The 22,207-nt window shown below is 49.0% G+C and overlaps 1 protein-coding gene and 1 long non-coding RNA gene across 2 annotated transcripts in view; one reads left to right on the top strand and one right to left on the bottom strand.

The window, feature by feature from the left end:
- Positions 1-1,911, bottom strand: part of SET (SET nuclear proto-oncogene) — a 13,481-nt gene extending 11,570 nt beyond the window's left edge. The window contains exon 1 of the mRNA XM_010360889.2: positions 1,382-1,911. Coding sequence (XP_010359191.1) covers positions 1,382-1,493 — 112 coding nt within the window. The 5' untranslated portion in view covers positions 1,494-1,911. The remainder of the gene's footprint in view (positions 1-1,381) is intronic.
- On the top strand, positions 920-22,207 carry LOC115893952. Its single transcript, XR_004053992.1, has 3 exons — positions 920-1,023; positions 21,732-21,799; positions 21,910-22,207. It is a non-coding gene; the product is annotated as an uncharacterized LOC115893952 (long non-coding RNA).

The raw sequence follows: 22,207 nt of genomic DNA, 5'->3' as shown, positions 1-22,207 counted from the left end.
TCCCAGGAAGCTCACTGGAAGGAGACTAGGAAGACTCATCCACATTTTGCTGCGCACAAGTGCGCTCTAGAGCACTGATGATGTGCTAGGCGCTGTCTAGTGCTTCCCTTAGATTTCAAATCACGGCAAGCCTGGAGATTGGTACTGTGGATCCCATTTTACAGAAGAGAAAACAAGCACAGGTTGTTTTATGTGACTCACCCAGCAAGGTAGGTTTCAAGCTGGGCAGGAGGTCTCTGCATCCCATGTGGAAGAAAAGGGTCCACAGTGAGCCCTGAGGTAGGACTCTTCATCAGTGCTTCTTCCATAAGAGTCGCCTGCCCTCAGCCAATCAAAGCTTCCCGCTTGCTTGCAGGCCCTGGGCCTATCCACACCCAGCCCACGAAGGCTCCACCACAACCCTCCCCTAGGAGCCAGACCTGATCACCAGAACAGTCAACTGTGTATCCAGCTCCAGCTATGTGTCCCAAAATGCAGCCCTCACCTCTGAGTTTAAAGGGGAGCAGGGCACGCATGAAACTGCTGGTTACGATGTAATGACAAGAGGGTGGGGCGGCGTGACTCTGGGACTCCTAACTCCCAAGTGCTGAGGCTCACACAATGCCCGCAGGAAGTGACTTTCTAGCAGAGAGCTGGAGGTGGTACACAGGTAAGGAGAGGAAAGGATATGTGGGTATCTAGGCCCCGAGGTCAGAGGGTAGAGAGTCCCAGGAGGTCAAGGTGAAGGGTACCACCTTGAGGGAGGCCTCCAGGTGGGGAGTCTCAGGAGTGTGAACCCAGAGAGGTCGGTGGGGACTGGGTGGGCGGGCCCCAGAAGTTTCTGAGCACCTGGAGGATGTGGGGGGGCAAGGGAGGGGTTTAAGCCGGGGAGTGGGCCACGTGATTGGCTATGCTCAGGCTGAAGGGGAGGAGGAGGAAGCTGGAAGCCAAGATGAGGAGGTGGCAGAGATTCAGGCCAGAGTTATGGGCCGCCGTCGGCAGCAAGAACAGAGAGAGAGGTGGACAGATCTGAGAGATACTGAGGTAGAACCACCAGGAATCGGGGATTTGACTGGATGTGGGGGGTGAAGGAGGGGCCTCAGGCTGGCTGGCAGTGCCCCTTGCCAAGAAAGGGAGTCCCAGAGGAGGAAGTTTGGAGGCTGGGGAGACAAGCTCAGGGGTCAGTGTTGACTTGGGGGCAGGGATGAGCTCCCGTGCACTCCCGTTCTCCCAGTCTAGTCTCTTCTGGTTCTTCACGTAAACTTAATCCACCATCCCAGGCTTAAAACCCTTCAGGGGCGCTTAGGGGTCACATCTCAAGAGGGATTGGGGGGGAAAAAATCAGAGAGTCAATCCTTGCAAATCCCTTAAATCTCCAATAAAACTTAGCGCAGAAACATACCTCCCTTCTTCGGCAAGCCTGCAGAGGCCGATGTCTCCTCCGGTCCCAGAGCAGGCGGTGGTCTTGGTTTCTTCTTTTGAGGCAGGAGTGGAGACTGGCGTTTAGGGGCCATGCTGTTAGGGAAGTCCTAGAACCAGACCACGAGTCTCCTCACCCGTCCGGAAGCAGGCTGAACACTGAGACTGCCCCAGGTGCCAGCGGTTTAAATCTGCACTGGAGCCGCCCTGCCTGGAAGGGATATTTACATGACAGTGGGACACACACCCCAGCCCCCTCCCCCAGCCTCATCCCACCCACCCTCCAATCAGGAGAAATTTCTTTTAGTTGCTCTCTGCCTCGCTCTGCAGGGGCACTCTTGGCTTTGGGGGAGGGGGCAAGTTCTTCCTTGAGAGCAGCCCTGTGCTTTCTATACCTCCTGGTTTCATGTGAAACCCCTGCAGCCTATCCCCCAGTTCGTTCCCAAACCCCCAGGTAGACAGGCCTGTCCCCTACTGAGAACTTATCCTCTTTTTTTTTTTTCCCTTTGGCCTCCAGAAGATTTAAACACGTGCTGTTGCCTCACCTAAGCTTGGAACATTCCTCAGTAAACCATACCCCCACTGCCCGGTCTAGCTAACTCCTTCCTGACCTCCCTTGTCTCTGCTTGAAGGGATAGATTAATGTTGAAAAAAAGTTTTCCCAATCAAGAATTACAAAGGAATTAGATGCCTGCATTAAAAAAAAAAAAAGAAAAAGAAAAAAAAGAAAAAAGAAAGAATTATAAAGGAAGAGGGAAAAGCAGGAATCTTTGGAGGCTTGGAGTATTTATTCACTCTTCACTTATTTCAGAAAGGGATACAAGTTAAGAATTAGAAGAGGTTTATTTTAGCTGGGCTTGGTGGCGGGCACCTGGAATCCCAGCTACTGGGGAGGCTGAAGCAGGAAAATCACTTGAACCTGGGAAGCGGAGGTTGTAGTGAGCCGAGATCGTGCCACTGCACTCCAGCCTAGGCGACAGAGCGGGACCCTGTCTCAAAAAAAAGACTTTTTTTTTTTTTTTTTTTTTTGAGATGGGGCTGGAGTGCAGTGGCCAGATCTCAGCTCACTGCAAGCTCCACCTCAGCCTCCGGAGCAGCTGGGACTACAGGCGCCCGCCATCTCGCCCGGCTAGTTTTTTGTATTTTTAGTAGAGACGGGGTTTCACCATGTTAGCCAGGATGGTCTCGATCTCCTGACCTCGTGATCCGCCCATCTCGGCCTCCCAAAGTGCTGGGATTACAGGCTTGAGCCACCGCGCCCGGCCAAGACTTTTTTTTTTAAGGCAAGGTCCCATCCTGTCACCGAGGCTCAAATACGTTAGTGATCATGGCTCACTGCAGCCTCAACTTCCCAGGCTCAGGTGTTCCTCCCACCTCAGCCTCCTGAGTAGCTGGGACTATACATGTCCTGTGCCTGGCTAATTTTTTGTATTTTTAGTAGGCACAGGGTTTGGCCACGTTGCCCAGGCTGATCTCCAACTCCTGGTCCCAAGCCAACTGCCCACCTCAACCTCCCAAAGTGCTGGTATTACAAGCACGAGCCACCACACCAGACCACAAGAATTTTTACTATTTATTTATTTATAGAAAGAGTCTCACTCTGTCGTCCAGGCTGGAGTGCAGTGCCATGATCCTTGGCTCACCACATCCTCCACCTCCCAGGTTCAAGCTGTTCTCTTTTTTTTTTTTTTTTTTGAGACGGAGTCTCCCTCTGTCGCCCAGGCTGGAGTGCAGTGGCCAGATCTCAGCTCACTGCAAGCTCCGCCTCCCGGGTTCACGCCATTCCCCTGCCTCAGCCTCCCGAGTAGCTGGGACTACAGGCGCCCGCCACCTCGCCCGGCTAGTTTTTTTTGTATTTTTTAGTAGAGACGGGGTTTCACCGGGTAAGCCAGGATGGTCTCGATCTCCTGACCCCGTGATCCGCCCGTCTCGGCCTCCCAAAGTGCTGGGATTACAGGCTTGAGCCACCGCGCCCGGCCCAAGCTGTTCTCTTGCCTCAGCCTCCTGAGTAGCTGGGGTTACAGGTGCCTGCCACCACGCGTGACTGATTTTTGTATTTTAAGTAGAGATGGGGTTTCACCATGTTGTTGAACCCCTGACCTCAAGTGATCTGCCTGTTTCAGCCTCCAAAGTACTGGGATTACAGGTGTGAGCCACCGCGCCCAACCCAGAAGAATTTTTAGAAAGCCACTTGTCTGGGGGTGGCAAAGGCCACTGTCATTGGGGGTCTGTCAGGGCATAAAAATGAGTAAGGCAAAAAACAAAAGCACAACAGCAGGTTGTGCTAACAGAAGGTAGATTGGTACAACTGCAGCGGAAAACTGCATACCAAGACTACCCAAGCTGAATGTGTGCATGCTTTGTGACCCAGCAATGGTACTCCTCGCTACATCTCCAACACATACACATAACATATTGGTACAAGAATGTTCACAGCAGCAAGGTTCATAATAGACAAACTGGAAACAATGCAAATGTCTGTACAAGGTGGAATGAATACATTGTGAGACATTCAAGGAAAGGAATGTTACAAAGAAATGAAAGTAAATGGGCCAGATGTGGAGGCTCACGCCTGTAATCCCAGCACTTTGGGAGGCCGAGGCAGGTGGATCACCTGAGGTCAGGAGTTTAAGACTAGCCTGGCCAACATGGTGAAACCCCGTCTCTACTAAAAATACAAAAATTAACCGGGAGTGGTGGCACACACCTGTAGTCCCGGCTACTCAGGAGGCTGAGGCAGGAGAATTGCTTGAACCCAGGAGGCTGAGGTTGCAGTGAGCCGAGATTGCCCCACTGCATACCGGCCTGGGTGACAGTGAGACCCTGTCTCAAAAATAATCATAATAGGCCAGGCATGGTGACTCACGCCTGTAATCCCAGAACTTTGGGAGGCCGAGGCGGGCAGATCACAAGGTCAGGACATTAAGACCATTCTGGCTAACACGGTGAAACCCCATCTCTACTAAAAATACAAAAAATTAGCCAGGCGTGGTGGCGGGCGCCTGTAGTCCCAGCTACTCGGGAGGCTGAAGCAGGAGAATGGCGTGAACCCAGGAGGCGGAGCTTGCAGCTTGCAGTGAGTCGAGATTGCGCCACTGCACTCCAGCCTGGGTGACAGAGCAAGACTCCATCTCAAAATAATAATAGTAATAATAATAATAATAATAATAATAATAATAATAAATGACCTGGCACCGTGGCTCACGCCTGTAATCTGAGCACTTTGGGAGGCCAAGGCAGGAGGATCACATGAGTTCAGGAGTTTCAGACCAGTTTGGCCAACATGACAAAACCCCGTCTCTATTAAAAATACAAAAATTAGCTGGGTGTGGTGGTGCATGCCTGTAATCCCAGCTACTGGGGAGGCTGAGGCACGAAAATCGCTTGAACCCGGGAGGCAGAACTTGTGGTGAGCTGAAATCGCACCATTGCACTGCAGCCTGGGCAACAAGAGCGAAACTCCATCTCAAAAAAAAGAAAAGAGAAAGAAATAAAGTACTAAAACAGGCCAAATTAGTATGTACTATTAGAAGCTCACAGTCTTGTGGTATAAGGGTATGTGGAAGAGACATTAGGGGACTCTAGTTTCCTGGTAATGCTGAGTTTCTGGATGGGGCTTGCTACACCAGTGTTATTTCATTCATGAATCTTAGGTTTGCCAGATTTTATATATGTGTGTCTGTGTATCTATTTTTTGAGATAGGGTCTCCCTCCCTGTTGCCCAGGCTGGAATGCAGTGGTGCCATCATGGCTCACTGCAGCCTTTACTACTACTTAGGCTGAGGCAGGAGAGTCGCTGGAAACCGGGAGGCAGAGGCCGCAGTGAGCCAAGATCGTGCCGCTGCACTCCGGCCTGGGCGACAGAGCAAGGCTCCATCTCTCACACACACACACATACACAAAAAAACCAAAAACTTAGCCAAACATAAAGGCATGTGACTTTAGTCCCAGCCACTCAGGAGGCTGAGGAAGGAGGATGGCTTGAGCCCAGGAGGTAGAGGCTACTGTGAGTTATGATTGCTCTACTGCACTCCAACCGGGTAAACAGAGAAAGACCCTGCCTCAAAAATTAATTAATTAAGTACTTTAATTTAACTAAATAAATCTTAGTCATAAGTCAATGACCTCAATACTTAAAAAAGCTGAGCTTTCTCTGGTGGAAGAAAAGGTGGAGGATGTGCCATCACCACCCATGTCCCTCATTGATTCCCTTTCTTCTTTTTGAGGTGCTTCTGGGCTCCTTCTAATGCATTTTTGAAAGTCACAAGGTGTCTTGATTTTACAAAGGGCAAGCTGAGCCTGAGAGAAGTGATTTGCCTAAGATCATGAAAAGAATAACCAAGTTCCATTGAGAACCAGATCCGAGGATCACCTCATCACAGGGATGTGCTTGCTATCAAGCCTAAGTCTCAGTGTATACATTTGTAAAATGGATAATAATACCTGCCTCTTTGTTTTATTTATTTATTTTTTTTAATTTTTTTTAATTTTTTTGAGATGGAGTCTTGCTCTGTCCCCCAGGCTGCAGTGCAGTGACACAATCTTGGCTCACTGCAAGCTCTGCCTCCCGGGTTCACGCCATTCTCCTGCCTCAACCTCCGGAGTAGCTGGGACTACAGGCGCCCACCACCACACCTGGCTAATTTTTTGTATTTTTAGTAGAGACAGAGTTTCACCATGTTAGCCAGAATGGTCTTGATCTCCTCACCTCGTAATCCACCGGCCTCGGCCTCCCAAAGTGCTGGGATTACAGGCGTGAGCCACCGCGCCCGGCCCTCTTTGTTTTATTATAAGATTACCTGGCAGGGCGCGGTGGCTCACACCTGTAATCCCAGCACTCTGGGAGGCTGAGGCAGGTGAATCACTTGAGGTCAGGAGTTTGAGGCCAGTCTGGCCAACATGGTGAGACCCCATCTCTACTAAAATTACAAAAATTAACTGGGTGTGGTGGTGGGCACTCATAATCCCAGCTACTCAGGAAGCTGAGGCAGGAGAATTGCTTGAACCTGGGTGGCGGAAGCTGCAATGAGCAAAGACCGTACCACTGCACTCCAACCTGGGCAATAAGATCAAGACTCCGTCTCAAAAAAAAAAAAAAAAAAAAAAAAAATTACCTGTGGTCTCCACACATGAGCATTGAAAATGAAAAATTAATTTTTTTGCACCTGGCCTCTTAAAAAAAAAATAGTCTGGGCGTGGTGGCTCACACCTGTAATTGCAGCACTTTGGGAGGCCGAGGTGGGCAGATCACCTGAGGTCGGGAGTTCGAGACCAGCCTGACCAACATGGAGAAACCCCATCTCTACTAAAAATACAAAATTGGCCAGGCGTGGTGCACATGCCTGTAATCCTAGCTACTCGGGAGGCTTAGGCAGGAGAATCGCTTGAACCCATGAGGCAGAGGTTGCAGTGAGCCAAGATTGCACCACTGCACTGCAGCCTGGGCAACAAGAGCACAACTCCGTCTCAAAAAAAAAAGAAAGAAAAAGAGAAAACTGCAGCTAAGGCAAAGGGAAAAAAGCAAAGTCCAAACCCACGTGGTTAGTATGTTACCATTTGTATAAAAGAGGGGTAGATAAAAACACTTGGCCAGTATACCTTTAACACAGCTGTTGAAGGATTCCCAAGAAACAAATCCATGGCTGTCCCCGGGGAAAGGACTCGGTGGTCAGAGGTGAGAGGACAAAGATAGGCGGTAGAAGTGTTACTCTACCCTGCCGTGCATTTATTTTATTTTTTTGAGATGGAGTTTCCCTCTTGTAGCCCAGGCTGGATGGAGTGCAGCGACATGTTCTTGGCTCACTGCAACCTTCTGCCTCCCAGGTTCAACCGATTTTCCTGTCTTAGCCTTGCGAGTAGCTGGAATTACAGGTGCCTGCCACCACGCCAAGCTAATTTTTGTATCCTTTTTTTTTTTTTTTTTTTGAGATGGAGTCTGGCTCTGTCACCCAGGCTGGAATGCAGTGGCGCGATCTCGGCTCACTGCAAGCTCCGCCTCCCGGGTTTACACCATTCTCCTGCCTCAGCCTCCCGAGCAGCTGGGACTACAGGTGCCCGCCACCATGCCTGGCTAATTTTTTGTATTTTTTTTTTTTTGAGACGGGGTCTCGCTCTGTCGCCCAGGCTGGAGTGCAGTGGCCGGATCTCAGCTCACTGCAAGCTCCGCCTCCCGGGTTCACGCCATTCTCCTGCCTCAGCCTCCCGAGTAGCTGGGACTACAGGCGCCCGCCAGGTCGCCCGGCTAGTTTTTTGTATTTTTAGTAGAGACGGGGTTTCACCATGTTAGCCAGGATAGTCTCGATCTTCTGACTTCATGATCTGCCCACCTTGGCCTCCCAAAGTGCTGAGATTACAGGCGTGAGCCACCGCGCCTGGCCTTTTTTTTTTCTAGTAGAGATGGGGTTTCGCCATATTGGCCAGGCTGGTTTTGAACTCCAGACCTCAGGTGATCCACCCACCTCGGCATACCCAAAGTGCTGGGGATTACAGGTGTGAGCCACCGTGCCTAGCCTGTGCATTTTGTTTTCTTGTTTTTGCTTTGGAGACAGTCTCATTCTGTTACCTAGGTTAGAGTGCAGTGGAGCGATCTCAGCTCACTGCAACCTCTGCCTCCTGAGTTCAAGCAATTCTCGTGTCTCAGCCTCCCGAGTAACTGGGAATATAGGCACAAGCCACCACGCCTGGCTAATTTATTGTATTTTTAGTAGAGACAGAGTTTCACTATGTTGGACAAGCTGGTCTCCAGTTCTGCTCTGCATTTTGAATTTGGAGCCTTATGAACTTTTTTTTTTTTTTTTTTCCGAGACAGAGTCATAGAAGTGAGCTATGGCATCTGGCCCTTTGTGAACATATGACATGAAAAATAAAACTGGGCCAGGCGCGGTGGCTCAAGCCTGTAATCCCAGCACTTTGGGAGGCCGAGATGGGCGGATCACGAGGTCAAGCGATTGAGACCATCCTGGCTAACACGGTGAAACCCCGTCTCTACTAAAAAAAATACAAAAAACTAGCCGGGCAAGGTGGCGGTCACCTGTAGTCCCAGCTACTCGGGAGGCTGAGGCAGGAGAATGGCGTAAACCCAGGAGGCAGAGCTTGCAGTGAGCTGAGATCTGGCCACTGCACTCCAGCCTGGGCGACAGAGCAAGACTCCGTCTCAAAAATAAATAAATAAATAAAAAAATAAAACTGGCTGGGCGCGGTGGCTCACGCCTGTAATCCCAGCACTTTGGGAGGTCAAGGTGGGCGGATCACGAGGTCAGGAGATTGAGACCATCCTGGCTAACACGGTGAAACCCCATCTCTACTAAAAATGCAAAAAATTAGCTGGGGATGGTGGCGGGCGCCTGTAGTACCAGCTACTTGGGAGCTTGAGGCAGGAGAATGGCGTGAATCCAGGGGGGGCGGAGCTTGCAGTGAGTGCCAAGATCGTGCCACTGCATTCCAGCCTGAGCAAAAAAGAGCTAGACTGCATCTCAAACAAACAAACAAACAAACAAACAAAAAAACAGCTGGGGCCAACCATAGTGGCTTAGGCCTGTAATCCCAGCACTTGGGGAGGCTGAGGCAGGCAGATTACTTGAAGTCAGGAGTTTGAGATCAGCCTGGCCAACATGGCAAAACCTTATCTCTACTAAAAAATACAAAAATTAGCCTGGCGTGGTGACAGGTACCTGTAGTCCCAGCTGCTCTGGAGGCTAAGGTAGGAGAATCACTTGAACCCAGGAGGCAGAGGTAGCAGTGAGCCGAGATCACACCACCACTGTACTCCAGCCTGGGTGACAGAGCAAGATTCCATCTCAAAAAAAAAAAAATTCAAACACATAAGACCTCACTTTTCCTGTTTGTTTGTTTGTTTGTTTGGACTGAGTCTCCCTCTGTCACCCAGGTTGGAGTGTAATGGCAGGATCTCGGCTCACTGCAACCTCCGCCTCCTAGATTCAAGCGATTCTCCTGCCTCAGCCTCCTGAGTAGCTGGGATTACAGGAACCCACTAGCATGCCCAGATACTTATTGTATTTTTAGTAGAGACGAGGTTTCACCATGTTGGCCAGGTCGATCTTGAACTCCTGACCTCAGGTGATCCACCCACCTCGGCCTCCCAAATGCTGGGATCACAGGCATGAGCCACCGTGCCTGGCCTGTTCATTTGTTTTTTGTTTTTTTTTTTTTTGAGACAGAGTCTGGCTCTGTCGCGCAGGCTGGAGTGCGGTGGCGCGATCTTGGCTCACTGCAAGCTCCGCCTCCCGGGTTCACGCCATTCTCCTGCCTCAGCCTCCCAAGTAGCTGGGACTACAGGCGCCCGCCACCACACCTGGTTAATTTTTTGTATTTTTAGTAGAGACGGGGTTTCACCAAGTTAGCCAGGATGGTCTCGATCTCCTGACCTTGTAATTCGCCTGCCTCAGCCTCCCAAAGTGCTGGGATTACAGGCGTGAGCCACCGCGCCTGGCCTCATTTGTTTTTTAATATTTTTTCTTTATTTTTAAATTGATACAGGGTCTCGGTTTATCGTCCACGCTGGAATGCGGTGGTGTGATCGTAGCTTACTGCAGCCTCCACCTCCCAGGCTCTAAGTGATCCTCCCTCCTCAGCCTCCTGAGTAGCTAGGACTACAGGCGTGCTCCAGCAAATCAGTTAATTTTTGTATTTTTTTGTAGAGACAGGGTCTTGCTATATTTCCCACACTGGTCTCGAACTCCTAGACTCAAGTGATCCTCCTGCTTCAGCCTCCAGGGGAGCTGGACCTGGCCCACCTTTCCTTTCCTCTCCAGCTTCTAAAGTTTGAGCTTTCTGGACGCCCAGGGGCGTTACTAGACAAATGTGGCAAGTCTTCCTGGTTCTAGAATGGGGCTACAGGGCAGCTGGGGGCAAAGCAAAAGTCGTCCCTCCCCTCCACCCAAAAGTTGACAGGCTCAGGGAGTACCAGATGTTCCATAACCCTGAGGCCAGGCTCCCTCTGGGAACCAGAAGTTTCCAAAACATTGTATTGTTTCATTATCTGTTCGCCTGTCTGCTCAGGATGGCTGTAGATAGCTACCATTTGTGGAGAATCAGCTGAACCTACATGTGGCGCTGACAAAGCATTACCCTTTTGAATCCTCCCATCCATCTTGATAGGATAGTATTATGCCCTTAATTTACAGTTGGGAGAATCAAACCAAATGGAGAATCAAGGCTCCGCCAGGCTTGGTGGCTCGTGCCTATAATTCCAGCTACTTGGGAGGCTGCAGCAGGAGAATCGCTGGAACCCAGGAGGTGGAGGTTGCAGTGAGCCGAGATCGCACCACTGCATTCCACCCTGGCTTGGAAAAGCAATACCCCATCTCAAAAATAAATAAATAAATAAATAATAAAGATTCAAAGACATAACTTGCCCTAAAATCAAAGGGCAAGGAGTAGAAGGGTCAAGATTCCAACCCCTGTCTTTCTGGCTTCCCTGTACCAACATAGCCTTAGTGTCATGACAACAGAGTGCTCAGGAAGGCTGACAGTGAAGCAAGGTTGGTCTCTGAGTCCCCTGGGAGACTAGCTCTGACAGGGCCCCAGGAATCTCCTGGGTAGAGTTTCTCTACCATAGAGATTTATCTTTCCTTGCCGCTCACACTGAGCTCTGGCTCCTCAGTATTCCTTAAAAAGTTTTTGGCTGGGCGTGGTGGCCCACACCTGGATCCCAGCACGTTAGGAGGCTGAGACGGGCAGATTACTTGAGTCCAGGAGTTTGAGAACAGCCTGCACAACATGGTTAACTCCATGCCTAGAAATTTTTTATTTTTTTTTTTAGATGGAGTCTCGATCTATCTCTCAGGCTGGAGTACAGTGGTGCGATCTCGGCTCACTGCAACCCCCGCCTCCTGGGTTCACGCAATTCTCCTGCCTCAGCCTCCCAAGTAGCTGTGACTACAGGCATGTGCCACCACGTCCAGCTAATTTTTGTATTTTTAGTAGAGACAAGGGTGTCACCATATTGGCCAAGCTAGTCTTGAACTCCTAACCTTATGATCCACTGGCCTTGGCCTCCCAAAGTGGTGGGATTACAGGCGTGAGCCACCACGCCAGGACAAAAATTTTTTTTTTAATTACCTAGTGACGGCCAGGTGTTTTTAATTAGTTAACTCACACCTGTAATCTCTGCACTTTAGGAGGCTGAGGCAGGCAGATCACGAGGTCAGGAGATCAAGACCATCCTGGCTAACATGGTGAAACCTCCATCTCTACTAAAAATACAAAAAATTAGCCGGGTATGGTGGTGGGCGCCTATAGTCCCAGCAACTCAGGAGGCTGAGGCAGGAGAATGGCGTGAACCCGGGAGGAACAGCTTGCAGTGAGCCGAGATCGTGCCCCTGCACTCCAGCCTGGGCAGCAGAGCAAGACTCCATCTCAAAAAAAAAAACAAAGCAAAAAAATTAGCTAGCGATGACCAGGTGTGGTGGCTCATGCCTATAATACCAGCACTTTGGGAGGGTGAGGTGGGTGGATAACCTGAGGTTGGGAGTTCGAGACCAGCCTGACCAACATGAAGAAACCCCGTTTCTACTAAAAATACAAAAATTAGCCAGGCGGCTGGCGCATGCCTGTAATCCCAGCTACTCAGGAGGCTGAGGCAGGAGAATTACTTGAACCTGGGAGACAGAGGTTGCGGTGAGCCGAGATTGAGCCATTGCACTCCAGTCTGGGCAACAAGAGTGAAACTCCATCTCTAAAAAGAAAACAAAACACAGCTGGGCACGGTAGTTCATGCTTGTAATCCCAGCACTTTGGGAGGCTGAGGCGGGCGGACCACAAGGTCAGGAGATGGAGACCATCCTTGCTAACATGGTGAAACCCCGTCTCTACTAAAAATACAAAAAAATTAGCCAGGCTTGGTGGCGGGCGCCTATAGTCCCAGCTACTCGGGAGGCTGAGTCAGGAGAATGGTGTGAACCTGGGAGGTGGAGCTTGCAGTGAGCCGAGATCGTACCACTGCACTCCAGCCTGGGTGACAGAGCGAGACTCCGTCTCGGAAAAAAAAAAGAAAAATTAGCCAGTGAGGTGGCGTGCACCTGTGGTCTCAGCTATTCAGGAGGCTGAGGAGGGAGGATCCCTTGAGTCCTGGAGGCAGAAGTTGCAGTAAGCCCAGATTGCACCACTGCACTCCAGACTGGGCAACAGAGTGAGACTCCTCGAAAACAAACAAAAAACAAAACAACTTTCTTACTGTATTTTTTAACCATTAACAAATTTTTTGACAACTTTTTGCCATTATGTATAAATAAGAACATTTTATTATTGACAGCATTTTTTAATCCTGGCTTATTTTTGTTGGGTAAATGTGCTATAATTTATTTAAGCCTCAAAGATGAAAATTTAAGCTGCTACTACTGTTTGATCATTATAAGCAACTCTGTGATAAAAGCTGAGCAGCTTAGTCCTGACACATATACATGCTTGTTTCCTTAGAGTATGTTGCTAGAACTACAATTGTTAAGTGAAAAAGTATGTAAAATAAAAAGTTTTTTTTTTTTTTTTTAAACAGAGTCTTGCTCTGTAGCCCAAGCTGGAGTGCAGTGGTGCGATCTCAGCTCACTGCAAGCTCCACCTCCCAGGTTCACGCCATTCTCCTGCCTTAGCCTCCCGAGTAGCTGGGACTACAGGTGCCCGCCACCACGCCCAACTCATTTTTTGTATTTTTAGTAGGGACGGGGTTTCACCATGTTAGCCAGGATGGTCTCCATCTCCTGACCTCGTGATCTGCCTGCCTCAGCCTCCCAAAGTGCTGGGATTACAGGCGTGAGCCACCACGCCTGGCCAATAAAAAGGGTTTTTAACATGTTCCCAAATTGTCCAGTTGCTCTTGGGTAGTGTCTGTGTATATTTCAATATATTTCATTAAACCTGGCTTCTTTCCATTTTGGCAGGTGGAAATATTTTTCCTTTTTTTTTTCTCCCCAGAAGCATAGATTTAAATTGCCCTGAATAGACACTCCTGGTAGGTGGAAAATTTTATCTCACAGCAGGTATTATTGATGAGATTAAACTTTTGTTTTTTTTTTGAGACGGAGTCTCGCTCTGTCGCCCAGGCTGGAGTGGGCCCCATTTCGGCTCACTGCAAGCTTCAAATCACGATCTCCTGACCTCGTGATCCGCCTGCCTTGGCCTCCCAAAGTGTTGGGATTACAGGTGTGAGCCACCACGCCAGGCATTTTTTTTTTTTTTAGAGACAGGATCTTAGGCTGCGTGCAGTAGCTCACAACTATAATCCCAGCATTTTGGGAGGTTGAGGTGGGGCACATCACCTGAGGTCAGGAGTATGAGACTAGCCTGGCCAACATGGCTAAACCCTGTCTCTACTGAAACTATAAAAATTAGCCAGGCCTGGAGAATCACAAGGTCGAGAGATCAAGACCATCCTGGCCAACGTGGTGAAACCCTGTCTCTACTAAAAATACAAAAATTAGTTGGGCGAGGTGGCGTGCACCTGTAGCCCCAGCTACTTGGGAAGCTGAGGCAGGAGAATTACTTCAACCTGGGAGGCAGAGGTTACAGTGAGTCGAGATCAGCCACTGCCCTCCGGCCTGGTGACAGAGCAAGATTCCGTCTTGAAAAAAGAAAATTAGCCAGGCCTGGTGCATGTGCCTGTAATCCCAACTACTCAGGAGGCTGAGGCAGGAGAATTGCTTAAACCCAGGAGGCGGAGGTTGCAGTGAACTGAGATCAAGTCACTTCACTCCAGCTTGGGTGACAGAAGAAGACTCTATCGTAAAAAAAAAAAAAAAAAAAAAAAAAGAGAGAGAGAGAGAGAGAGGGTCCCACTCTATTGCCCAAGCGGGAGTGCAGGATCACAGCTCCCTGTAGTCTTGATCTCCTGGGCTCAAGTGACCCTCCGACCTCAGCCTCTCTGGTAGCTGGGACAGGTGCTCCTCACTATGCCCAGCCGAAGTTCTTCATGTGCTTCTTGACTGATGATGCTACTGCTTTTGTAAACTGCCCATTCATGTCAATTTGCACAATTTTTTCTTGGAGTGTTTCTTTTTTTTTTTTTGAGATGGAGTTTCACTTTTGTTGCCCAGGTTGGAGTACAATGGTGCAGTTTTGGCTCACTGCAACCTCTGCCTCCCAGGTTCAAGCGATTCTCCTGCCTCAGCCTCCGAAGTAGCTGGGATTACAGGCATGTGCCACCACGCCTCTCTAATTTTGTATTTTTAGTAGAGACGGGGTTTCACCATGTTGCTCAGGCTGGCTGGTCTCCAACTCCTGACCTCGGGTGATCCACTGCCTCGGCCTCCCAAAGTGCTGGGATTACAGGACTGAGCCACCACACCCAGCCGTGTTTTTCTCTCTCTCTCTCTTTTTTTTTTTTTTTTTTTTTGTTGTTTTTGTTTGAGATGGAGTCTCACTCTGTTGCCAGGCTGGAGTGCAGTGGTGTGATCTCGGCTCACTGCAACCTCCTCCTCCCAGGTTCAAGCAATTCTCCTGCTTCAGCTTTCTGAATAGCTGGGAGTACAGGCATGGGCCACCACACCCAGCTAATTTTTGTATTTTTAGTAGAGATGGGGTTTCACCATGTTGGCCAGGATGGTCTCGATCTCTTGACCTCGTGATCTGCCCACCTCAGCCTCCCAAAGTTCTGGGATTATAGGTGTGAGCCACCGTGGCCGGCCCCTCTTTTTTTTTTTCTAAGATGGAGTTTCACTCTTGTTGCCCAGGCTGTGGTGATATGGCACTATCTCAGCTCACTGCAATCTCTGCCTCCCAGGTTCAAGCAATTCTTCTGCCTCAGCCTCCCGAGTAGCTGGGCTTACAGGCATGCACCACCACACCCAACTATTTTTTTGTATTTTTCTTGGAGACGGGGTTTCTCCATGTTGGCTTGGCTGGTCTCAAACTCTCGACCTTAGATGATCCGCCCACCTCAGCCTCCCAAGTGCTGGGATTACAGGCGTGAGCCACCGCGCCCGGCCTACTTTTAGTATTTTTAATAGAGACAGAGTTTCACCATGTTGGCCAGGCTGGTCCCAAACTCCTGACCTCCGGTGATCCGCCCCTTGGGCTCCCAAAGTGCTGGGATTACAGGTGTGACCCACTGGAGGTGTCCAGCCTCGTTTTTTCCTTTGAGACAGAGTCTCGCTCTGTCACCCGTGCTGCAGTACGGTGGCAGGATCTTGGCTTAGTGCAATCTCTGCCTCCTCAGTCAAAGCAATTTTCATGCCTCAGACTCCCAAGTAACTGGGATTACAGATGTCCACCACCACGCCAAGTCAATTTTTGTATTTTTAGGCCAGGTGCAGTGGCTCATGCCTGAAATTTCAGTACTGTGGGAGGCCAAGACAGGTGAATCACAAGGTGAGGATTTCAAGATCTGGCTGGGCAACATAGTGAAACTCTGTCTCTACTAAAAATACAAAAAATATAACCGTGCATGGTGGCACACACCTGTAGTTGCAGCTACTAGGGAGGCTGAGGCAGGAGAATCCCTTGAACCTGGGGGGCAGAGGTTGCAATAAGACAAGTTTGCACCACTTATCTCCAGCCTAGGCAACACAGTGAGACTCCATCTCAAACAAACAAACAAACACATTTTTGTATTTTTAGTAGAAATGGGGTTTCACTATGCTGCCCAGGCTGGTCTTAAACTCCTGACCTCAAGTGATCCACCTGCCTTGGCCTCCCAAAGTGCTGGGATTACAGGCATGATCCTCTGTGTCCAGCCTTTTTTTCTTTTTCTTCCTTTTTTTTGTTTTGTTTTCTCTTTGAGATGAAGTTACGCTTTTGTTGCCCAGAATGGTGTGCAATAGTGCAATGTGGGTTCACTGCAACCTACGCCTCCTAAGTTCAAGCGATTCTCCTACCTCAGCCTCCCAAGTAACTGGGATTAGAGGCATGTGCCACCACGTCCGGCTAATTTTGTATTTTTAGTAGAGACGGGGTTTCTCCATGTTGCTCATGCGGGTCTTGAACTCCCGACCTCAGGTGAGCTGATCGCCTCAGCCTCCTGAAGTGCTGTGACTGCAAGCGTGAGCCACCACACTGCACCTTCTTTTTAAATTTTTTTTTTTTTTTGAGATGGAGTCTCGCTCTGTCGCCCAGGCTGGAGTGCAGTGGCCGGATCTCAGCTCACTGCAAGCTCCACCTCCCAGGTTCACGCCATTCTCCTGCCTCAGCCTCCCCAGTAGCTGGGACTACAGGCGCCCGCCACCTCGCCCGGCTAGTTTTTTGTATTTTTCAGTAGAGACGGGGTTTCCTGGGAATCCATTTGTTTTTTTTTGAGACAGATTTTCATTCTTGTCACCCAAGCTAGAATGCAATGGCACAATCTCAGCTCACTACAACCTCTGCCTCTCCGGTTCAAGTGATTCTCCTGCCTCAGCCTCCCGAGTAGCTGGGATTACAGGCGCATGCCACCATGCCCTGCTAATTTTTGTATTTTTAGTAGAGATGGGATTTCGCCATGTTGGCCAGGCTGGTCTCAAACTCCTGACCTTATGATCCGCCCATCTCAGCCTCCTAAAGTGCTGGGATTACAGATGTGAGCCACCGCACCCAGCCTTTTTTTTTTTTAAATGGTCTCACTCTGTTAGCCAGGCTGGGGCTAGAGTGCGATGGCACAATAATCATGACTTAACAACCAAATGCAGTGGCTCATGCCAAGGTGGGCGGATCACAAGGTCAGGAGATGGAGACCATCCTGGCCAAAATTGTGAAACCCGTCTCTACTAAAAATGCAAAAATTAGCTGGGCGTTGTGGCCAGACACAGTGGCTCACACCTGTAATCCCAGCACTTTGGGAGGCTGAGGCGGGCAGATTACAAGGTCAAGAGATGGAGACCATCCTGGCCAACATGGTTAAACCGCCTCTCTGTTACAAATACAAAAATTGGCTGGGCATGGTGGTGCACACCTGTAGTCCCATCTACTCGGGAGGCCAAGGCAGGAGAATCGCTTGAACCCAGAAGGCGGAGGTTGCAGGTTGCAGTGAACCAAGATCCGGCCACTGCACTCCAGCCTGGCAACAGTGAGACTCCCTCTCAAAAAAAAAAAAAAGAAAGAAAGAAAAAAAAAATTAGCTGGGCGTGGTGGCGAATGCCTGTAATCCCAGTAACTCGGGAAACTGAGGCAGGAGAATCGCTTGAATTAGGGAGGCGGAGGTTGCAGTGAGCTGAGATGAAGCCATTGCACTCCAGCCTGGCGTCAGAGCAAGGCTCTGTCTCAAAAAAAAAAAAAAAAAGAGGATTGAGGCAGGCGGATCACAAGGTCAGGAGTTCAAGACCAGCCTGGCCAACATAATGAAACCCTGTCTCTTCTAAAAATACAAAAATTAGCCGGGTGTGGTGTCACGTGCCTGTAGTCCCAGCTACTCGGGAGGCTGAGGCAGGAGAATCGCTTGAAACCGGGAGGCACAGGTTGCAGCAAGCTGAGATTGCGCCACTGCACACCATCCCAGGCGACAGTGTGAGACTGCATCTCAATAAAAAATAAAAATAAATAATCAGTTTACTGCAGCCTCGACCTCCTAGGGCTCAGGTTATCCTCCCACCTTAGCCTAGTAGCTGGCAGTAAAGGCACATGTCACCACTCCTAGTTAATTTTTTTTTTTTGAGACGGAGTCTCGCTCTGTCACCCAGGCTGGAGTGCTGTGGCCGGATCTCAGCTCACTGCAAGCTCCGCCTCCCGGGTTCACGCCATTCTCCTGCCTCAGCCTCCGGAGTAGCTGGGACTACAGGCGCCCGCCACCTCGCCCGGCTAGTTTTTTGTATTTTTTTTAGTAGAAACAGGGTTTCACCGTGTTAGCCAGGATGGTCTCGATCTCCTGACCTCGTGATCCGCCCGTCTCGGCCTCCCAAAGTGCTGGGATTACAGGCTTGAGCCACCGCGCCCGGCCAATTTTTGTATTTTTCATAGAGACGGGGTTTCACAGTGTTGGCCAGGCTGGTCTCAAATTCCTGACTTCATGATCCACGCTCTTCTGCCTCCCAAAGTGCTGGGATTACAGGAGTGAGTCTCTGCGCCTGGCCTAATTTTTGATTTTCGTAGCAACAGGGTTTTTGCCATTTTGCTCAGGCTGGTCTTGAACTTCTGGGCTCAAGTGATCTATCCACCTTAGCTCCCGAAAGTGCTAGGATTATAACAGGCATGAGTCACCATGCCAGCCCTTATCTTGTTTTTTTTTTTTTTTTTTTTTTTTTTTTTTGAGATGGAGTATTGCTCTGTCGCCCAGGCTGGAATGCAGTGGTGCAATCTCAGGTCACTGTAACCTCCGCCTCCTGGGGTCAAGAGATTCTCCTGCCTCAGCCTCCGGAGTAGCTGGGATTATAGTCACTCACCACACCCAGCTAATTTTTGTGTTTTTTTGTAGAGATGGAGTTTCATCATGTTGGTCAGTCTAGTCTTGAACTCTTGACCTCAAGTGATCCGCCCACCTTAGCCTCCCAAAGTGCTGGGATTACAGGCGTGGGCCACCACGCCCGGCATTGCCTTCATTTTTAGCATTCCAGTTTATAAACAACCTGAATTAATTTTGTAGTATGACGTGTGGATGTATTTTGGCTTTTTTTTTTTTTTTTTTTTTTTTTTTTTTTTTCTGAGACAGGGTCTCACTCTATCACCAAGGCTGGAGTGCAGTGGCACAATCTTGGTTCACTACAACCTCCACCTCCCAGGTTCAAGCGATTCTTATGCCTCAGCCTCCTAGATAGATGGAATTGCAGGTGCCCGCCACCACGCCCACGCCCAGCTAACTTTTGTATTTTTAGTAGAGATGGGTTTTCTCCATGTTGGCCAGGCAGGTCTCGAACTGCTGACCCTCAAGTGATCTGCCCACCTTAGGCTCCCAAAGTTATTTTTCCGAAATATTTGTCAATTGATCCAACACATTTTTTTTTTTTTCTATTTTTTTTGAGATGGAGTCTTGCTCTGTCTCCCAGGCTGGAGTGCAGTGGCAACATCAAGGCTCACTGCAACCTCCACCTCCTGGGTTCAAGCGATTCTCCTGCCTCAGCCTCCTGAGTAGCTGGGATTACAGGCACGCACCACCATGCCTGGCTAAGTTTTGTATTTTTAGTAGAGACGGTTTCCCCCTGTTGGTCAGGCTGGTCTCGAACTCCTGATCTCATGATCCACCTGCCTCGACCTCCCAAAGTGCTGGAATTACAGGCGTGAGCCACGGGGCCCAGCCTTTTTTTTTTTTTTTTGGACACAGAGTCTCACTCTGTCGCCCAGGCTGGAGTGTAGTGGTGCAATCTCGGCTCACTGCAACCTCTGCCTCCCGAGTTCAAGCGATTTTCCTGCCTTAGCCTCCCAAGTAGGTGGGATTATGGGCTTGTGCCACCATGCCTGGCTAATGTTTGTATTTTTAGTAGAGACGAGGTTTCACCATATTGGTCAGGCTGGTCTTGAACTCCTGACCTCTGGTGATCCACCTGCCTCAGCCTCCTAATGTACTGGGATTACAGGCGGGAACCACTGCTCCTGGCCCCAATACATTTGTTTTATTCAATACATGTTAAGTACTTTTTAAGAGAAAGCCCTAGTTTAAGGTCATGGTAAATATAACGGTGAGATTAACATGACCCATCTCTAGCTGAGTAACTTTGAAATTCACAGATTTGGCCGGGCCGGCATGGTGGCTCATGCCTGTATTCCTAGCACTTTGGGAAGCCGAGGAGGGCAGTCAGGAGGTTGAGACTAGCCTGACCAACATGGTGAAATCCCGTCTCTACTAAAAATTCACAAATTAGCTGATCATGGTGGCGGGCGCCTGTAATCCCAGCTACTCAGGAGGCTGAGGCAGGATAATTGTTTAAACCCGGGAGGCAGAGGTTGCAGTGAAGCCAGATTGCACCAATGCACTCCAGACTGGGTGACAGAGAGACATTCTATCTCCAAAAAAAAAAAATAGAAAAAGAAAAAAAAAAAGAATTTCACAGTTATAATTTTACCCAAATAACTGTTTATGTGTTATATTTTCTTGTTTTAATTTTTATTTTTGTTAAAAAAAATGGGATCTTGCTATGTTGCCCAGGCTGATCTCAAACTCCTGAGCTCAAGTGATCCTCCACCCTTGGCCTTCCAAAGTGCTGGGATTACAGGTGTGAGCCACCTCACCTGGCTAATGTTTTTTCAACAGAATTGCTGCTGCATGTATAATGTTGAAAAATGAAATACTGATGGGGTGCGGTGGCTCACGCTTGTAATCCCAGCACATTGGGAGGCTGAGGTGGGTGGATCACCTGAGGTCAGGAGTTCATGACCAGCCTGGCTAACATGGTAAAACCCCGTCTCTGCTAATAATACAAAAATTAGTTGGGTATGGTGGCAGGCGCCTGTAAAGCGAGCTATTTGGGAGGCTGAGACTGGAGAATTGCTTGAACCCACAAGGCGGAGGTTGAAGTGAGCCAGAATCGCGACATTTCACCTCAGCATGGGCGACAGAGTAAGACTCTGTCTAAAAAAAAGAAAAATGAAATACTGGAATTGACATATTTAGAACAATTGCCTACACAGAACCATATTCATTCTTTTAAACAATACTTATAGAGTGTCTAATATATGTGAGGCAACAGTGATTGTAATCAGTGCTTTGAGTAAAATACACAAAATAAGGTAATACTTCCCTAATGAGTTGGCTTTTGAATGGAGACATCAAGGGCTTGGGGAGGAGGCATTGTGATGGTCAGGGGAAGAATATGCTAAACAGGCTGGGCCTGGTGGCTCATGCCTGTAATCCCAGAACTTTGGAAGTCTGATCACCTGAGGTCAGGAGTTCAAGACAAACCTAGCCAACACGGTGAAACCCTGTTTCTACTAAAAATACAAGAAAAAATTAGCCAGGCGTGGTGACGGGCACCTAGAATGCCAGCTATTCAGGAGGCTGAGGCAGGAGAATCACTTGTACTGGGGAGGTGGAGGTTGCAGTGAGCTAAGACCACACCATTGCACTCCAGCCTGTGCAAGAAAAGCAAAACTCAAAAAAAAAAAAAAAAAAAAAAAAAAAGGGCTGGGTGCAGTAGCTAACACTTGTAATTCCAGGTTTTTGAAAGGCCGAGGCAGATGAATGGCTTGAGCCCAGGAGTTCAAGACAGCCTTGGCCACATGGCGAAACTCAGTCTATACAAAAAACACAAAAAATTAACTGGGCATAGTGGCGTGTACCTGTAGTCCCAGCTACTAGGGAGGCTGAGCTGGGAGATCGCTTGAGCACTGGATGTTGAGGCTGCAGTGTGCCATGATGGTGCCACTGCATTCTAGCTTGGGCGACAGAGTAAGACCCTGTCTCAGAAAAAAAAAAAAAAAAAACCGTAATAGATATGAACAAAACTTTATTGGATTACAGAAAATGGAACAAATACATCTACTTCCAGGTTAAAAGGAGCCCAAGCCCCATCTCATTCTAGCACACCCTACTCCACCACTGTCCTGGCAGCAGCAGGTACGGCCATCTGCGGGGGTGCTTGGCCTCAAAAATGTTCCCAGCCAGCCTGTGTCTTTGTCACTCCATGGAGTTCACACCCACTTTTCTTCCTTCCTCTCCTTCCCTAGTCCCTGCACTAGATCCAACAGTCCCGTTTGGGGTACAGGAAACAAAGCAGGAGGAGTTTGAGGTCCCTACACTGCAGCAGCAGAAGAAGAAGGAGTGGGGCCTGAATTGACCATAAAGGATGTAAGGGCCACGTTGTTCCACTGTAATGTCAAGGAGGGGGCAGCCATTGTTTGTCCCAGCCTGGGGCTCCCCCTCTAGTTTCCTATTTGTAGTTACTAGAATTAAAAAAAAAAAAACCGTATTTTCCGGAATAGATAAATAAATAAATAATCCACTGGCAGAAATCAGAGAGCTTTA

Source organism: Rhinopithecus roxellana, chromosome 16 (assembly GCF_007565055.1).
Source record: "Rhinopithecus roxellana isolate Shanxi Qingling chromosome 16, ASM756505v1, whole genome shotgun sequence".
In the NCBI taxonomy this organism is placed as follows: Eukaryota; Metazoa; Chordata; class Mammalia; order Primates; family Cercopithecidae; genus Rhinopithecus; species Rhinopithecus roxellana.
This window is presented reverse-complemented; position numbering and strand designations above follow the sequence as displayed.